This window comes from Rhea pennata, chromosome 1, assembly GCF_028389875.1.
Source record: "Rhea pennata isolate bPtePen1 chromosome 1, bPtePen1.pri, whole genome shotgun sequence".
NCBI classification, from domain to species: Eukaryota; Metazoa; Chordata; class Aves; order Rheiformes; family Rheidae; genus Rhea; species Rhea pennata.
In genome coordinates this window covers 122234071-122251583 of record NC_084663.1, presented here as the reverse complement: position 1 = coordinate 122251583, position 17513 = coordinate 122234071, and the positions used below count along the sequence as shown (strand labels likewise).

Genomic DNA, 17513 nt, shown 5'->3' with positions numbered 1-17513 from the left:
CAGTGCTGCTCCCTGGCAGCACTGTCCAGTATTCAGTTTTTGTCACCATAGAAATAGCCAAAGGCAGGAAACATCAGCATTCATACTGTTTTGTATATTTACTAGTAGCGTGAGAAAGAAAATGTGGCAGACATGTCCATATTTAAGCTAGTCAGGACCACAGCACGCTTCAGAGCGGTATTTAAAACCTGGACAAACAGGCAACGAGACAACAGTGGATATCTGTGTTGTAAATGCAGAGGGAGATCATGCAAACTCAGCATCTTACGGAAAGGCAAGTTAGTGGTATCTGTTAAGGAAAAAGTCAGGGACACCACCATGAACAGTTTAACAGCTCTTGCTGCTCAATGCTCAGGAGCATTTCAACAAACAAGATGTTTAGACATGGAAAAAAAAAAGAGAAAACCATGGAGAATATTATAATATTAAGGTACAAAGCAGTCTGGTCTGAAGTACTGTGTACTGGACTGCAGTCTCAAAAATAGCTTAAGATACTCAAGGAATTATATTAAAAAAAAAAAAAAAGTGGGTGCAGCAGAAGAAGGACTTCAGGCAGCGAGGGCGTCAGGCTGAACCAACTTGACCGCCCGCAGCGCCGGGCGCCCTGCGGCCACCTGAGCAGCCCCGCCGGCCCCAGTCCGCTGCACACCGCGCAGCCGCCCCAACCGCCACCACCGCCCAGAGCGGCGCGCGCGCGGGGGGCGACGTCACAGCCCCCGCCCGCGCGCGCGCCCGCGAGGCGGCGGTTGGCGCGATGAGGCGCCGCGCGGGCCTGGCGGGCGAGGCGCAGGTAGCGCGTGCGGGCCGCGCCCTGCCGGCGGCGCGGCCGCCCCGGCGAGGCGGCGCGGCGCGACATGGCGGCTGCGGCTGGCTGCCGGGCCTCAAGGGGCGCCGGCGAGGGCGGCGCTGCGCAGCCGAGCGCCCTGGGAGGGCGGGTGCCCGACAGGGCAGGGCTGGTACCACACAGCGGCAGCTTGACGTGCGAGCGCGGCCCCTGGGGCGGCTCGCACCCTTGCTTAAGAGTCTCATGACCTGCACTGGCCCTTTGCTTGGGGCCCTCGGTGTCAGCCTGCGCTCCTGTGACTGGTGTTTGGGAATCACGAGGCGCAGTGCAAGCTTCCTGTCGACTTGTGAAACATCTGTGGAAGAGGGTCCGCCTTTTAAAGGGGAGATGTGTCACAGAAATGGTGTAATGGAGGTTAAGTGACCACCCTCAGCATCCTATGGGGGGTTAGTGAAGATTTGAGAATAGGCCGGCTGAGGTTACGTGCTGGGGTGTTGCACACAGATGTGGTTTTGGTGCCCTGTTCAGCCACCCTGCTGGGCAGGGAGGTAGGATTCAAGTCATAGAGGTTGTGAACTAAGGTGCAAAACTGATTTGGCCAAACTTGATCACTGGCCAAGAAATCTGTGAGGGCGGAAGTCAGATTTCCTATGTCCAGTCAACTGTCATTACTGTAAGGGGCTGAACAGGAAACTTCTTTTCATTGTTGTGCTTGTTTTTAACTTAATGTTGTAGTGCCTGGGAGATGTTGAGTAGCTGCTTAAGTGGAGAACATAAAACTTGTCTGCTAGAATTGCAGTATTGCAAAGATGTTTACACTGAGAAATATAGATGAGCCCAATATTTCAGTAGCATGTTTTATCTGAATTTAGCTTCTGCTAGAGGATAGAGCTATTTTCAATGCCTATACCATATTTTGCCCCATAATTTTGAGTAATACTGAATGGTCTCCCTGACTGTCCTGTCTGAGCATCTGTTTGCTGACACAAGTGGTACTGTTGCTTGAGAGTCCTCTGGCCATGTGTTTCTGCCCCCATTCAGTACATTCTTGAGATCTGAATGAGTTCTAGTTTTTCTGCATTCTGTAGTGTGATGGTACTTGGGCATCCTAACCTTTCTGTAAGCACTTTGTAAATGCATCTTAGAACATACAATCAAAGTTCAAATAAATATTGTTCTTCCATATCTTTATTGCTGCTCTGTGTCCTCTGAACCGAGAAGGCTGATGTGCCTAGAACTATATGGGTATGGAAGAGGACTGGGAAACAAATAGACTATCAAGCAAAAAATGGAAGGAAATGTTTAACTTGAGGAACTAGAGAAGCAAAAAGAGAAAAGAAAGTTGTAGAAAATGATCACAAATGATGTCGAGGTGGCATTTTCTGTTGGACTGAAAAAGATACTAGTGTTAATAGTCTTCATTTGTCTCATGTAGCTGGACTTGAGACTGTGGAGATGATATATTTAGTATCTTTAGGAGACAGCTTCTTTCATAGTTCTGTAGTGTCCTCTTCCCTCTGAACAGAGAAGATGTGATCATTTAGAGAAGGGATCTCAATGTTTCTACACCATTCTCAAAGAAAGAAACAGTGCTTTGATATGTTGTAATTTTGTTTTATGAAAGCATACTTAATAGTTAATATTTTGAGCAAAGGAAATTAAACCTTTCACTGTGTTATTGTGGATATATGGTAGCCTTTGCAAGATACAGCGGTGTGCACATATATATACAGAAATGGAAGTTTATTTTTTTGGTACAGAAATTTCTACCTTATTTTAAAATTAATGCCCATTTTCTTGGACTGTGGCTTTAAAGTTATAGCAAATAATTTGGCACAAGAGAAAATTAGTAAACATCTTTCCTGTCTCCACTCAGGATTACATTACTTTTATTTTTGATTGGATTGTATATTACTTATTTTTTAACTAATTCATCTTTTGTGAGGAGCAAAACCTATTTTCTTTGAAAGAACTGTTATAATTCAGCAAGATGGCTGAGCATGTTGCAAATATTTGTTAGTTCAAAAGTTAGGTGTATGCCTTAGAACAGCCTCAAAACAGTGGCTTAGAGTATGTGTAGCTGTTCATGTTTTCAAACGTGAATATCAAATCGTTTTTTACAGAATTCTGAGGTATGCTACACACATTTGAGATGAAAAAAGCAGATGCAGAGGGGTAATATGATTTGCTGTAGGCCACAGTGGCAAAAATTAGATTAAAGTCAAAAAGTCTCAGAGACTCTTGGTTTGGGTTATTACTAGCTAGTTCTCTTAAAATAAGGTTCTAAATTTCTGAAATTATATAATATGGAGGAATATTTTTTTCTGAGAGAAGGGATACAAAGTGAAGAGCACTTAGAGCAGTAATGATGTCTTTGTGCATTTCAGAAGACTGAAACCGAAGATGACTTTGTTAAAGTTAAAAGGAGGGATTTGGAAAGGCTGACAACGGAAGTTATGCAATTGCGGGATTTCTTACCCAAAATACTGAATGGGGATATCTTGGGGACATTCCAGAAACTGGAGGCTCTTGAATTAAGTAAGTTGAACCATGTTATAAGCTATTATAGATAGTCTGTTTTGTTCTTACTACCATCCTCAGAAAAGCGGTTGGCTCCAGGAGTCTTTGAAGAGTATTTCTGTATTACTGTGCCTCTGTTCAGTGGAACTTGGTCTCCTGGAAGGCAAAAAAATGCATATAACATTATTCCAGTGCTTGAATGAGTGGACTTAGAATTCCATCACTCATAGACATTCATTGTGACTCTACTCAGTTCTTCGCTTGCCAGAGGTTTGAGATTGGATCACTGGTCTAGAAAATCTCCTAATATAACCCGTAGCATGGATGAGAATGAGCCCACGTGGCCTGGAATGTGTGCCTCTTTGTACTTCACTCACGTCCAGTGCCTTGTTCTGCTTTTGAACCTGTCATCTATATATTTATTCTTGTAGGGGCAAGAGTCACTTCTTCCTAGAGTCAGATTTACCACTGCAGTGGTAGAGTCATATTTCGTGTTTACATAAGAATGCCATTTCATGTTCCTTGCTCATCCAGGTTGATAGTGAAAGCTTCTTCTTTGCTGGGGTGAGATAGACAGACTAAGCCTCAAGATTTTAGTCTTGGAAGGGAAGGAACTTTGTCACCAGGGGATCGGTGCTTGGAACCAGTGAGAGAACCTGTTGAGCAGACGACACTGTGCAGGTGATGAGCAGCACAGCTACAGTATGTAATGTCAGTAATCTGGCTGGTGCTCATCCTACTGCCTCTGTCAAGACAGTGTTGAATGTTGGGATTAGTGCATCCACCCTTGAATTCTCTTTAGAGCAACGGAGTGCACAGCTGGGCAAACTGAACATAATAAGCGGAGCTCAGGGATGAGGCATAGTTAGAAATGGGTTTATTTGCATCAACTTACAATGTTACCTTTTTGTTTCTTTAGAATGAATGTAAATTTAGTCTTCCTTGACAGAAAACACCCCTATACAGAATCACAGAATGGGTAAGGTTGGAAGGGACCTCTGGAGATCATCTAGTCCAACCTCCCTGCTCGAGCAGGGTCACCTAGAGCATGTTAAACAGGGTTGCAACCAGGTGGGTTTTGAATATCTCCAGAGAAGGAGACTCCACAACCTCTCTGGGCAACCTGTGCCAGTGCTCCATCACTCTCACAGTGAAGAAATTTCTCCTTATGTTCAGGCAGAACTTCCTGTGCTTCAATTTCTGCCCATTGCCTCTTGTCCTTTCGCATGGGACAACTGAGAAGAGTCTGGCCCCATCCCCTTGACACCCTCCCTTCAGGTACTTGTACACCAAAGGGCTGAATGGAAACATGTTCTATGTATTTTTTAAAAAAATAATGGTAGTTAAATTACCAGCTTTTTACTGTGTCCGATCTGGGCTCCCCAGTACAAGAGAGACATGAAACTACTGGAGAGAGTCCAGCATTGGGCTATAAAGATGATTAGAGATGCCTGGAACATCTCTCTTACGAGGAAAAGCTGGGAGAGCTGGGCCTCTTCAGCCTGGACAAGAGAAGACTGAAAGGGGATTGTATCAGTGTACACAAATACCTTAAGGGAGGGTGTCAGAGGGGCTGGACTATTTTCAGTGATGCCCAGCAGCAGGACAAGAGACAACGGGCACAAACTGAAACACAGGAAGTTCCACCTTAATACAAGGAAAAACTTCACTATGAGAGTGACGGAGCACTAGCAGAGGTTGCCCAGAGAGGCTGTGGAGTCTCCTTCTCTGGAAGTACTCAAAACCTGCCTGGACATGATCCTATGCAATGTGCTTTAGGTGACCCTGCTTGAGGAAGGGATGTTGAATGAGATGATCTGCAGAGGTCCCTTCCAATGTCAACCATTCTGTGATTCTATGATTCTTTTATACTGGCCGTTCAAAGCAATGTGCTTGTATATTTGTGATAATCAACATTTTGTTGATTAGGGTGAGAAAAGAAATTTATTTCCAAATAATGTAGAATTACTAAATAAACTGTGAGAATAGAATCCCTTTTGATAATGAAGTCTGTATTTTTATTATGGTATCTTTTTATTATGTAATTAGATCAGCTTTTTTTTGTTCTTTTGGTAAATACATTTCTAAAAGAACCTCATGTAAGGCATAACATATGAAGTATGTTAGGCCATGAACTTGCATTCATGATCAGTGGTATGAAGCTTGAAGTTAAGTATCTCTTGTCTTTTAAACAGGCAGCAAAAATTACAGGAGATGCTATTTGGACATTACTTTTTGGAATTACTGAAATGTCTTTCTTTTTTGGTATATACACTAAGCATCCAGAACCATGTTTTTTTTTTAAAAAATACATAAAATCTAGATAAACCTCAATAATTGTTAAAAATACTTTTCAAAGTGCATTTTTTAAAACGGACATTAAGATCTTGAAATACAGCATTTTTCACTAGATTTGCATTCATTAAAATAAAGCATCTGAAGTAAAATGTGTTTCTGATAACATCAGAGACTCATTTTTAATGGAATCATGGATAAATTTTGGTTGTCACTGAAAGAGTTTAACATTCTTATATACTTTATAAACATTAATTGAAAATATTTGAATTGCATTACGTTTTTATTATTCTCATAATTTGTACATCATATATTGAACCACTGAGTTCCGATTGATTTGTCATTCTTTTAGTTAGATTTTCACTGTGCCTTCAACTGAACTTCAGAGATACTGGAAATCTGCAGGTCATGAAAGCCAATAAAAAGTAGAAAATTAACTGTATTTTAAAAAATCCCAAAGTAAAATGGAGCTCTGTTCCAAGATTGTATCATACTAATGAACAGTGTTTAATAGCCAGGCTTGATTATTTCTGATTCTCCATTTTTCAAGTTGGAAACATCATATTCATTGAGTTTTTGTAAGAACTGTGTAAGAACTTACAAAACAGTAAGAACTGTTTTGTAAGAAGTGTGACAAATTGTTATATACCAGTTCAGCCACGAGGAGGATGTCTAACACAAGCAAATATTTAAGGCACCATCATTAATATTGCATTTGGAAGATTCATTTTTCTTTAGTGTAAGTCAGTTGGGCATAACTTATTATTTCATTTATCTAATTTATTTTATCACAGACATGGAGAAAAAGGAGGAGGAAATAGAGCAGCTGAAAATGGATTGTGAACACTTCAGAGCCCGCCTAGAAACAGCCCAGGCAGATTACATGAGAGAGAAAAAGGTATATTTACTGTCAGACAGAATACTGATGTTTGTATGCTTGAATTTTACTAACAACAGCAGTAATGATCAAATTTTCTTGTGCATGTCACACAGTATCTCCATAGTCCTTGGAAAACAGTCTGGGATTTACATAGGTGATGAGTAGATTACTGCCTACAAGTTCATAATTACTTGATTTTTTTTTTTTTTATTTTCTGATATTTCTAGAGCAAAAGGATCAATATTATAACCAGATAAAATATAATATGGTAGTATATGTAATATGGTACCAAAAATATTTAATGTGTATAATTAACAGGCCTCCCACTTGTACACATAGCTATTCCATGAATACATAGATCTCTCTAATTTCCATACTGTGTGAGGTGCAGTTTACAGAACTTCATTTCAGGCTTTTTGGCAGAGACTATACATTTTAATAGTCTTTGTCAATACACCTATTTATCCAATTGGCATATGTAACCATGAACCAAAGAACTACACAGCTCCTTTTGTAGTGTCAGTATTGAATTTAGTGACTATAAAAAGAGAGGAGATTCTTAACAATGAGGGAATTAGTAAGATCACATCGTTTCAGGCTGTGGATCTTCTGTCATTGTTCAAATAGGATCACATAGGCTAGCTGTTTAATTTTTGAGAGCGACGTGAGAATCAGTTGTGATAATTTACTGCAAAAATTCATTTCCATGGAGCTGCTTACTGTCTTCAGTAGTTACCAGGTATTCATTTCCTTAGGGTTCTGGAGCTAGTGTCTTCCAGCTTTGGGACTGCAGAAAGTCAGGTGAACCTAGAGGATTGATTTCATTTTTAAAAAGAAATCAATGAAAAATTAAGAAGTGTGATGTTAGAGCAGGTCTGTGTGAACAAGTCATTCTGGAGTGAAGTTTTATATGAATGTAAAATGAGGTGGTATTATGGAACAGCTATCTGTTTGAATGTTGCTTACTTCAAAATAAGTATTTTCCGGAATAGATATTGCAATTCTGTGGTCACTAACTCGGTTAGTTTTGCTGTGCACCTAGGTCCCTAATCCCAGGTCTGAGCATCCAGGATGAAATTTCTGTAATATTTAATGTTTCTACTTTAGATACTAGCCTGTTATTCATGTTAATATTGCAAAATAAATGGCAGGTGGTTTAGGTCTGTGATTCCTTTTGGATGAAAATTTTAATTAAAGCGTGGATCATTTAGTAAAAGTAGTCTGTTTGTCTTAGCGTTCCCGATCAAAGCTCTTCTTCCTATATGTTTAGTGCTGTGCAGTAGACACTGGTTGTCTAAATCAGATGTATGCCTCCCAAGTAGTTTCTTTGAATGGATTGTACTTATATAAGTTATGAAATCCTTTAGCTCTTCAGGATAAAAGATGGTTGTGTATGTATATGTGTGATTGTTTGTTCCTGTTAATCACTCTGCACAGTATTTTTCACTTGGTTACTGTTGTATTGCTGTTCTACTATAGGCATCCTTGCATATAGTTTCTGAATTATTTTCTACGTATTTATCCTGTGAAGGACAAGGAAATGATTCACTGAAATTAATATAAAATAAATGCATCTCTAGTTAGGCAGTGACCTTTTCTTAGGTGATCATAAATCAACATTTCACATTCTAAAATTTCTTTGGCTTGATGTATCACTATTTTAGTGAATTACAGTGCTTCCTGAACCCGAGCATAACTTGAAGTGCGTATGTTACTCTTGGCTGATGTCGGTCGTCTTTGTCATTTCATAGTCAGGTAGTTAAGCACTGTTGTGTTCCTGTGGCTTGACCCTTTCCTGAAGATGGTGGTGTTGCATAGCATACTGATTGCTTAGGGACGTGAGCTCCTTCAGGAATGTTTCTTCCAGCTCTGTTATTTGCTTTTGCTCAATTTATTTTCCTGGTCCTTGCATGTAATATTTTTTCCTCACTCTGTAACTTGATTCTAATGTTGCTTATGATCTGTTTAAAATTCTGACATTTCTTGCAGTGGATTTGTATTCTTGTTTGGGTATCTAGCTATAGTATCCCAGAGTTATATGTCTTACTAATTAGCATTAGCGCCCAAATGCAAACAACAAAGAAGATGTATTAAAAGATATATTTACCTAAGACGACAATACAGAAAAGAGTGTGAGGGAGAATACAGGGGATAGACAGGAAGATGCCTGCGGACATTTTGTTGGTGCACATGGTGGCAGTAGAGCTGGTAAGTTTGCTAGTGAGTTACATAAAAGATAAATTTGGCTAACTTGCATAAAAATGAATAAAGTATAAGGAAATAAGTGACTTTCTGTAGGCATGGAGGTCCCAAGAAATCAGCAGTGTCAATCTTTTGTATATATTAAACTACAAAGTGAAAGAGACGCCAGAGAAAAGATAGGCATATAGTTTCTGAATTATTTTCTACATACTTAGTGTGTGTGATACAGCAGTTAAATGTTGACATAAATAATTGATGACAAACAGAAGACAAGTAACATTGTACTGGTGATGTCATGTTACATAAATTTTTAGATGACTTTACCTTTCTATTCTTTCCAAACCCACAACTTTAAAATAATGAGATGACCCCCTAAAATGACAAAGTATTTATTTTAAAATCTGGATGGGAATATTTAGTTGAAAGTTCTGTTCTTTTTACTTGACATAAAAAAGATCTGTTCTCATTTCCCCAGACTTCATCCTGATAACCAAATGTGCAAGGGAGGGTGGGGAGAGGAGGCTGTTTTCTGTGCTGAATCTGAAAATCACTTGCCCACAAAGTGGACAGAGCACAATCCTTCTATTCTTTTGACCTGTGAGTGGTAATTCTGTCTCTCTTAATCCTTAAACTAACCTCATTTTTCTTGATAGGCCTTTATCTTTTTCCCTGCAGCACTGTCTGATATCACCCCACTCAAACCCCACTTCACAGAAGTGTGAAAGGCTTCCAAACTTCAAACAGTAGGCTTTCTTCGGGGAGTTGGTCCTACTTTGACACTGCTGGTCAGGAATATGGCAGTGGAAAGAAGGTGGAAGAGGCAAAAGGGTTTATCATAGATCCTCAGCTACTCTACTACAATAGTTGAGACAGAAGTCCAATTTGAAAAACAAAACAACCCTTCCTCCCTAAATGATTCCAGTATCCTTTGCAAGTGTCTGGGAAAGCTGAACTCTGCTTCTGAAATCCATTCTCTCTCAAAGAGACACATAGCTATTTGTGTAGGAAGAGCAGATTTTCCTATCAGACTGCTCTAGGTGCCGCTCAGTCTCAGCATGTCACTTGGTCTGACCTTGTGGACAGGCTTCTGGTTACTGTCAGCCTCCACAATATACTTACTACTTAGATATAGTTCTGAAGAGAAAGTATGTATCTGGAACTGCTGTGAATTTGTCCCCCATTTCTTAGGAGGCTATGATATCGTTTCCTGTCAGCCTAGAAACATATGTGGGCTGACATGAAGTGCAACCAAAATTTCCTTATGCTATTTCAGGAGAAATTAGACCTCCGGCAGCACCTGAACGAGGCCAAGCAGCAGCTCCTGCAGCAGGCAGAATATTGCACAGAAATGGGTGCAGCAGTATGCACCTTGTTGTGGGGTGTATCTAGCAATGAGGAAGCAGTTAAAAGCATTCTAGGAGGAGTAAGTATGGCAGGTGACTACTTACCAATGTTAATGCTGTCAGGTATTTAAAATAAGTACCGTGTTCTGTAATACATTTTAACAAAAAGGTGTATGTCAGAAGCTGATTGAACAGCAAAAATGTTTCTTGAATTATATATTCCCTGAGGACTGCCTATTTTTATTTAAGAAATTTTGGAACAATTATTTAACATACAGCAAGCTAGGAATAAATACAATAATTATTTTTTATGTTGCCAAAAAAGATTACCTTTTTCCTATCACACATGGTTAAACTGAAAGCAAAGCTGTAGCTAGCATAATGTAAATATCTCTACAAACTGACTAGCAGTGAAAGAGAGTAATACTGTGTACATGGAGTGGCTCCTGTGCCTACAGAGAGCTTGGAGGAGCTATTCCATGCAATGAAGATACAGCTGTCAATTTTGAACTCCTTTAAACATGCACCATAATATAATATTTGTGCTGCCCTAACACTTGCATGAGTCTGGATATTTAGAGAACCTAGCTGTTCAGAGTGTAGTGAATCTTATTAAAAGTTCAGTGTTAAACATGGACAGGTAGCTTATTAAAAAAGACAAAAAGCCAACAGCTAAAGATAGTGGCAGTAACATAATTAACACTTTTTCACTGCCAAGTGCAGCAGACGGAATTAGGAAGGATGAAAGGTGCATGCCCAATAAGAACATGGTTTTCAGTCATGTAGCCAACATGATTTGGAATTGTTGCGTTGGAGATGAATGAACTGATGCCACAGTTCCTTCTGGCTTGACTTTTCAGATGAGTGAATAAGATTAGCTCATTTTAATCACTAAGATAGTGTTTTTGTAAAGGCTTTTCCAGATTTGGTGCACCAAAGTACAATGTATAACTTCACACTGGATATCAGAAAACTGTACAGTGATACCTTGTGGTCATTCAAGATTCAAGCAGAAGCAGTTACTAAGGAAAAAAAGTTTGTAAAAACATCTATGTAAAGCAGTTAAAAAATACAGAATCTTTACAGCCAAGCAGATACTAAAAAAAACCCTCCACATAACAGAAAAGCAGTGTAAAACCACATGCCATATTTTCAGAACAGTTTATAACAGAAAGAAGACAATCTTTTCAGGGACTAACCATTGTTATTTGACTTGTGAGACTTAGTATTGAAAGAGGATGTTTCCTACAAATGAAACACTTTTGCAGTGATGTAAATGACTTTATTTCTACCAAAGTAAGATTATAATTAGCAGAAGCCTTACTGAATACAGTCTTGAATATCAAAAGTAAGTAGAATTAAGTAAAAGACAAGACAAATACAGTGATGATTTGTTTAAGAGTAAAAAAAACTAACTGTGAAGATGCAGTACCTTTGTTTCTAGATTAGTTTGAAATGCAAAATACCTCTGCTACAGACATTCTTAGCAACCATTTGAGCCTGTTGAACTGCTACAGTTCTAGTAAAGGTCATAGCAATGTTTTGGGGTATTGTTTTCTTGTAATAGTCAAATAAGATGATAAGAAAGATGGCTGATTTTGCAACAAGACTTCTAGGAAAAACACCATAAATTGATTGCATGGCATTGCACCAACCACAGTTTGGAACTGTCAATGACTCATATTATTAAAATATTGCAGAGATTGTCGTTCAGTTTTTGGTCTGGTTTATATTTGGACAAGTTATACAGCTTGTAGCATCTTCCTCTCTCCTCTCCAGAAGGTGCTATGAACTACAGAAATGTATAAGAACATCAAGAGTAACTTCAAATTGTATCACCCATATTTAAGTGTGTGGGAATGGGTGGCATCAGTTCAAAATCATTTCATACCTGAGGGAACAACACTCAGCTTTTTTCAGCTATTGCGCAGACACAGAAGTAGGTCTACCGTACAGTTTTACAGAAATGAAGATTGTTTGACTGAAATGGTGTTTATAACTAATATAGCACTCATGTCGGATGTATTCACAAAAGCTGGTAAAGTCAAAACTTAACCTGCAAAACTAAGATGTAACACACACAGTTTGCAAGGCAATGGGAAAGAATTGCCTAGTGTTTCTGCCCATGCTTAACATTCCTATAAAGAACTTGATGAAACACCTACAGAAGCAGCAGCATGAGAGAGTTTTCTGGGATACCTACCTGCATGAGACAAAAAAGAAGTAAATTACTTCTGAAGAGACTGCAGTTAAAAAACTGCAACTGGATATTCATATGAGAAGGCTCTTGTACAGAGATACAAACTGAAGGTTTGTTTTTAGAACGACATCAGGGTTTTTCAACAAGAGAAATTTTGGAAACTGCAAGGTACCTGCTACTCCAGCTACCTGCTATGATGACAAGCAGGATTATATTTTAAGGCAGCAATTTTGAATGTTAACTGATGTTTTAATGCAGGAGTTACTTAGGACAGCAAAGAGCTCATTGTGCTATCTGAGCTCAAGCACCTTATGGCTGCTCTCAGAAATCATTATCTCCACATCTATAGGTGACAGATTCTTCAGTTCCACGAAAATACTGTTGAGCTAATTAAAGACTGCACAGAGTGTGTAATGTTTGCTATTTATAAACCTGAGTGGTCAGAGCTCCAGCTCCTCAAACACAAGTTAAATGATGGCTGTTTGGAAAGAAGGTTCAAAAGACATGCACCAACTATACCTCAAGACACTGATAAATAAACAGTTTTGCTTGATTTCTGTGCAACATACCAGCTATTTGGTTTGCTTTGTATTCTCATGTGAACATGCTTATAATAGTTTATACTAGTCTGCAGTACTAGGATGTCTTTTTTCTTTCACCTCCTCTACTTTAACTGTAGCCACTGCCTATGATAAAATGACTATATCTGAGGTATATTGTCCATATAAATACATTCAGAACTTACACGAGTGCACTTTTTTCCCCCCTCTCTCCCCACAATGCTTTCATTCCTATTATTCTGGGACCACAGCTTCATTTGTGAAGAAACTAAGTATTGGCTGATCCTATGTCTTATACTCTCATTTGGAATCACTCCACAGGAACTGTGCCTGTTTCCTCTCAAAATACGTCTTTGATGTGGTGCACATGCACCAGTGGAGGAATAAATAAGTGTTACCAATAGATTTGTACAGATTGTGAAGGCAGTAATTTTGCAAAAATACTAAAATTTTCAGTCAGTTTGCAGAATGATTAAAAGTTCAGGCATCTCATGAAAAGACTAATTCTAGGCATTCTTTTGAACTGACTGTTCCATTGGGGTGCTGCAGGAAATGACTGAAAGTTTCAGATGTTTGATGAAATCACTGGCGAAATTGTTAAACACACCAAGAAACCTAGCATTTTGGGCACTCTGTTACCCCCTTTTTTTTTTTTTTTTTTTGAAAAGTAGAATGCTCTTTGGGATGTAGTGTTCCAACAATGTTCTGTTGGTCAGAATTATTGATAAGTAGAAACAGTTATTTCAGTCTTTGTGGGTTCTGTCTGCATCTCTGACTATTGTCTTTGATTTCCTTTGAGCTTTCTCCCAGTGGACTGATTCTTCAATGGAGATACCCAGAAATGGAGGCACTTTTCCAATTCTGAGGTCTTGTGCTGAGTGGAGAAAATTGTATAACATAATTACATGTTGTACTCCTGTTTTACATCCTAGCATAATGATTGTCTTTCTCATGTGACATTGACTTAAATTCAGCCTGTGACCTAGCAAGACCTCCTTTTTCTGAAGAACTTCTACCTAGCCAGTTGTTCTCCATCCATTCTGAGCAATTCACTAATCCTTTTCAGGTCCAATTGAATTCTACTTTTTTCTGAGTATATCGTTGGTTTTCTGAGGAACATTAATGTCAAGTCACTAAGTCAGGCTGCAGTCAAGTATTCAACTGCTTACGGGTAGAGTTTTGAAAAATGCAGTTGTAGTGGTCCCAGTAAATGTGAAACAAAACACCTGATGCACATATTGCAAAGCAAATAAGTAATAGCCTCAGTTTTGAAAATAAGCATTCGTTCTGTAGTTTGATATGTACAGCTGTGGATTTAGGAGAGATATATGCAATTGGAAGATTTTATAAATAAATGTAACATAAACTAGATTATCATGCTCTTCTGAGGTAATAATTTCAAATATCAGGGCATATCTATGATTTTCTGTTGTTTTATGAAGTGAATGGAAGCTTTAATAGTTTTGCAAATTGTTCAGTTTCACTGTAACATCTAATCACCGTAATTACTCTAGTGTGTATAATCTTTTCTTTCTCCTTCACACTTGCAGAGCAAAGCAGTAAAGTTTTTTACAATCACTGCACAGACAATGGACAGCTTTGTGAAGTCGTTAAATGAGGATATGAAGCAGCAGGATTTGGATTCTGATGAAAATCAGTTTGTATTAGCTTTGGCAGGGATTGTAACAAGTAAGTTAGTGTTATCTCTCATGTTAGCATTCCACACACATGTAGTAGGAATTTACATATTCAGTTATATGTACTGCAGTAAGTATGTTTTTTCAAAATCAAGTATCCAGTCAATATTGATATTTTGGGTGACTTCCTAGTCTCTTAAAGTTGTGATTCTGTGATTTGACGCTTTTATGAGGAACTGAACTCTGTGGCAAGATTTAAGGATTAAATGATCAAGAGGCATTGAGTTTTGAAACGCTTCTGCTCGATCTGAAGTAAAACATAGTAGCTAGTCATGTAAACTCACTCAGTTTGTAAAAATCAAGCAATATACTTCCTGAATCTCCAATAATATTGACATCTTTGAGATGTATTAGTTCCAGAAAATGTATGTTGATCAGTTTGATCTTAAGGAATTTGAAATTTCTTAAGAATGTTGTTGACGCCAGAAGGATTCCAGCTTCATTGTCCTGTAGATTTCATAATTAAATGCTAAAATGTTAATGCTTAATGCTAAAAAAAGTAAAAGGCAAAAAAACTGACTTTTGTAGAAGATGTCTCTTCACAGTAGCATAATAAGTGGGAAGCTACAGATCTGTGTTAATATGGCTGCCCTTGATTTGGAAGGCTGTTAGAAATGGGGATGCCATGTCATCAGGATTTTGGTGAAACAGGGCAGGTGTCAAAATGGCAGTAATTATTGACATGATGCAAGATAGATGAAACGGTGGATATATATACAAATAAGTGTGTCTTGCATTAGCAGCTTTTTTGAATGTGTGGTCTTTAGGTGCTGTGGTGCCATCAAAGATTGTAATAAAAACAGTATATGAAGCATTATGCCACTGTACCTAGTAAAGGTGAGATTCAGTTCTCTCAAGCTGCTTCACTGAAAAGAAAAAAAAAACATAAGTCTGAACATAGATAATGTTTAAAGGCTTGTATAGAGGGGTGTCTCTGCCTGACATGGAAGGAATTAGCTTGGTGGAATTCTGTCAATCAGAATCAAAATGAAATCCTCTATATCAAATGAAGTTGATAAAGATTTTGCCACAGAATTTGATAATGTCAAGATTTCTCTCTTTGTCTCTATAAATTGGAAAAGAGATTGCTGAATCTCAAATATGATGAAGGATATGATGCAGTTGGTACCATTTTAATACTATTTACACTTTAAAATAGTATATTAGAAGTTATATTGTAAGAATGTTAAGGTCATGAAATGCCAAATATTCAGAAGTTAGAAAATACCAGAAGTTCTCTGTGCAGCTTTAGCACAGTTGAGCTTACACACACATTATGATAACAGTCTTTAATTATGTGCCATGCCCAAAGTACCTCTGCTTTTTTTCTGAGATTAGAAAGGGCATTAACATATGTGCACAAGAGAGAGAGACTGAGGCTACATGGAAGAGCTGTGTCCTGCAGGAGATCCCCAAACTTCACCTGAATGGGAGGCCAGGGAGCCAGATTCTGTCATTAGTTATATACTCCTTGCTTCAGTCATTTGGGGGAGGTTTGGCTGGTTGCACAGTGTAGACAAGCCTAGGTTGTTGGCAGATACCGCTAAGGCACTTAAGGAAGCCCTAAAGTATGGGGCAAGAACAAGGGAAAATATCTGAGAAAAGTTTACCTTGCAGCCATAGCCTTTGGAAATGTTTTTGCCTTTGGGTTTTTGTATGAGCAGCACTTGTAGAGATCTAGGAAAAGAACTTTCAAGTAGACTTTTTACATGTGTTATAGTGGTGTAGCGTGCCAGTCATTCTGGACTGAGCAAACGTAAAACAATCTGCGGTTTTGTTTCTTTAAAATGGAACCTATAATAATCAGCTTTGCTTCATACCCACATCATCTGCAGATGTCTGTCTAGAATTGCTTGAATCCAGCCTTCTGTTTCATAATTCACTGTGTTATCATTAGAATCCTGGCCACCCTGAATACATATTTTAATTACCAAAGTAGAATGAAGAATGAAGTGAATGAATCTACCAAAGCAGAACGTGACCATTTGCTGCTTCAGTAGCATATTAACATCAATATTTGCTATGTAGATTAATATAGTGTGAAGTTTATATAGATGTCATAGTTCATTCTTCACAGCTGCTGTATTTTTATTTGTGCTGATAGTTAACATTTTTGTATGAAGTCTGAGTTTTATGGTGGTATTTTGTGTTCTCTCACAGATGTGGCTGCGCTGGCATGTGGCCGTGAATTCTTGGTTAGTTCAAATCGTGAGTTACTGGACACAATGATGCAGCTCCTGGGAGACATGAAGCCGGGACTCTGTACTAAATTTAAAGTGTATGATGATTTTTTTTCCTTTCAAAAGAAGTGCATCATCTTGCAGTGTCAATCACAGTGTTCTCCCACTCTGCCATTATTTCCTTTCCTGGAAAGGAAACGTAATTGTTGGAAAATATTTTCACAGTGGTGTTCCTTGCAGATATATCAGGCTTGGCTGCAAGATTAGCTTCATCCAGGTTTTGTGTTTCTTCGGAAGTGTCTTAAGCACCATATATTATAAGGATGAGCAGAGATACATTCTCCTACCTTGGGAGAGGCTCAGGAGTTGAGTATCAGATAAGGAAGATGTGAGGACAAGTTTTAAGATAGAATGTAAGGAATAGAGACTCATATTATTCCAATAGGAAAAAATAGTATCTGTAAAATGCTTTATCTACTTAGTGAAAAAAGTAAGTTAAGTATCTTTTCAGAGCAAAAATTAAATCACTTTATGTTTAGTAACCAGAAGCATCGTGCATTTGTATAAAGAACAGAGCTTATAAAAAGACCTTGCAGTACAGAGTTGTTTTAAATAAAAGGCCATGTTACACAGTTCAGACATTAGGAAAGTACTTTCCAGGAAGTGGAAAAATTAAATAAACTCATCTTTGTCTTTTTCTCAGAGCTGTTACAAACTGAGGATATGTGACCTTGAGCGAGTAAGTTGCTGTACCTTAACAACTGCTTGCTCATCAACTGAGCTGTGGACTCTGATCTCATACACCTGGTTAATTTGTTAGTGAAGAAGACTTAAGACAACTTGTTTTTTTCA

The 17513-nt window shown here is 38.5% G+C and overlaps 1 protein-coding gene across 1 annotated transcript in view; it reads left to right on the top strand.

The window, feature by feature from the left end:
* The first annotated feature begins 754 nt into the window (after positions 1-754).
* The window catches only part of HSF2BP (heat shock transcription factor 2 binding protein), a 31040-nt gene continuing 14281 nt past the window's right edge, over positions 755-17513 (top strand). The window contains exons 1-6 of the mRNA XM_062573825.1: positions 755-790; positions 3172-3322; positions 6394-6497; positions 9955-10104; positions 14335-14473; positions 16642-16759. Coding sequence (XP_062429809.1) covers positions 755-790; positions 3172-3322; positions 6394-6497; positions 9955-10104; positions 14335-14473; positions 16642-16759 — 698 coding nt within the window. The remainder of the gene's footprint in view (positions 791-3171; positions 3323-6393; positions 6498-9954; positions 10105-14334; positions 14474-16641; positions 16760-17513) is intronic.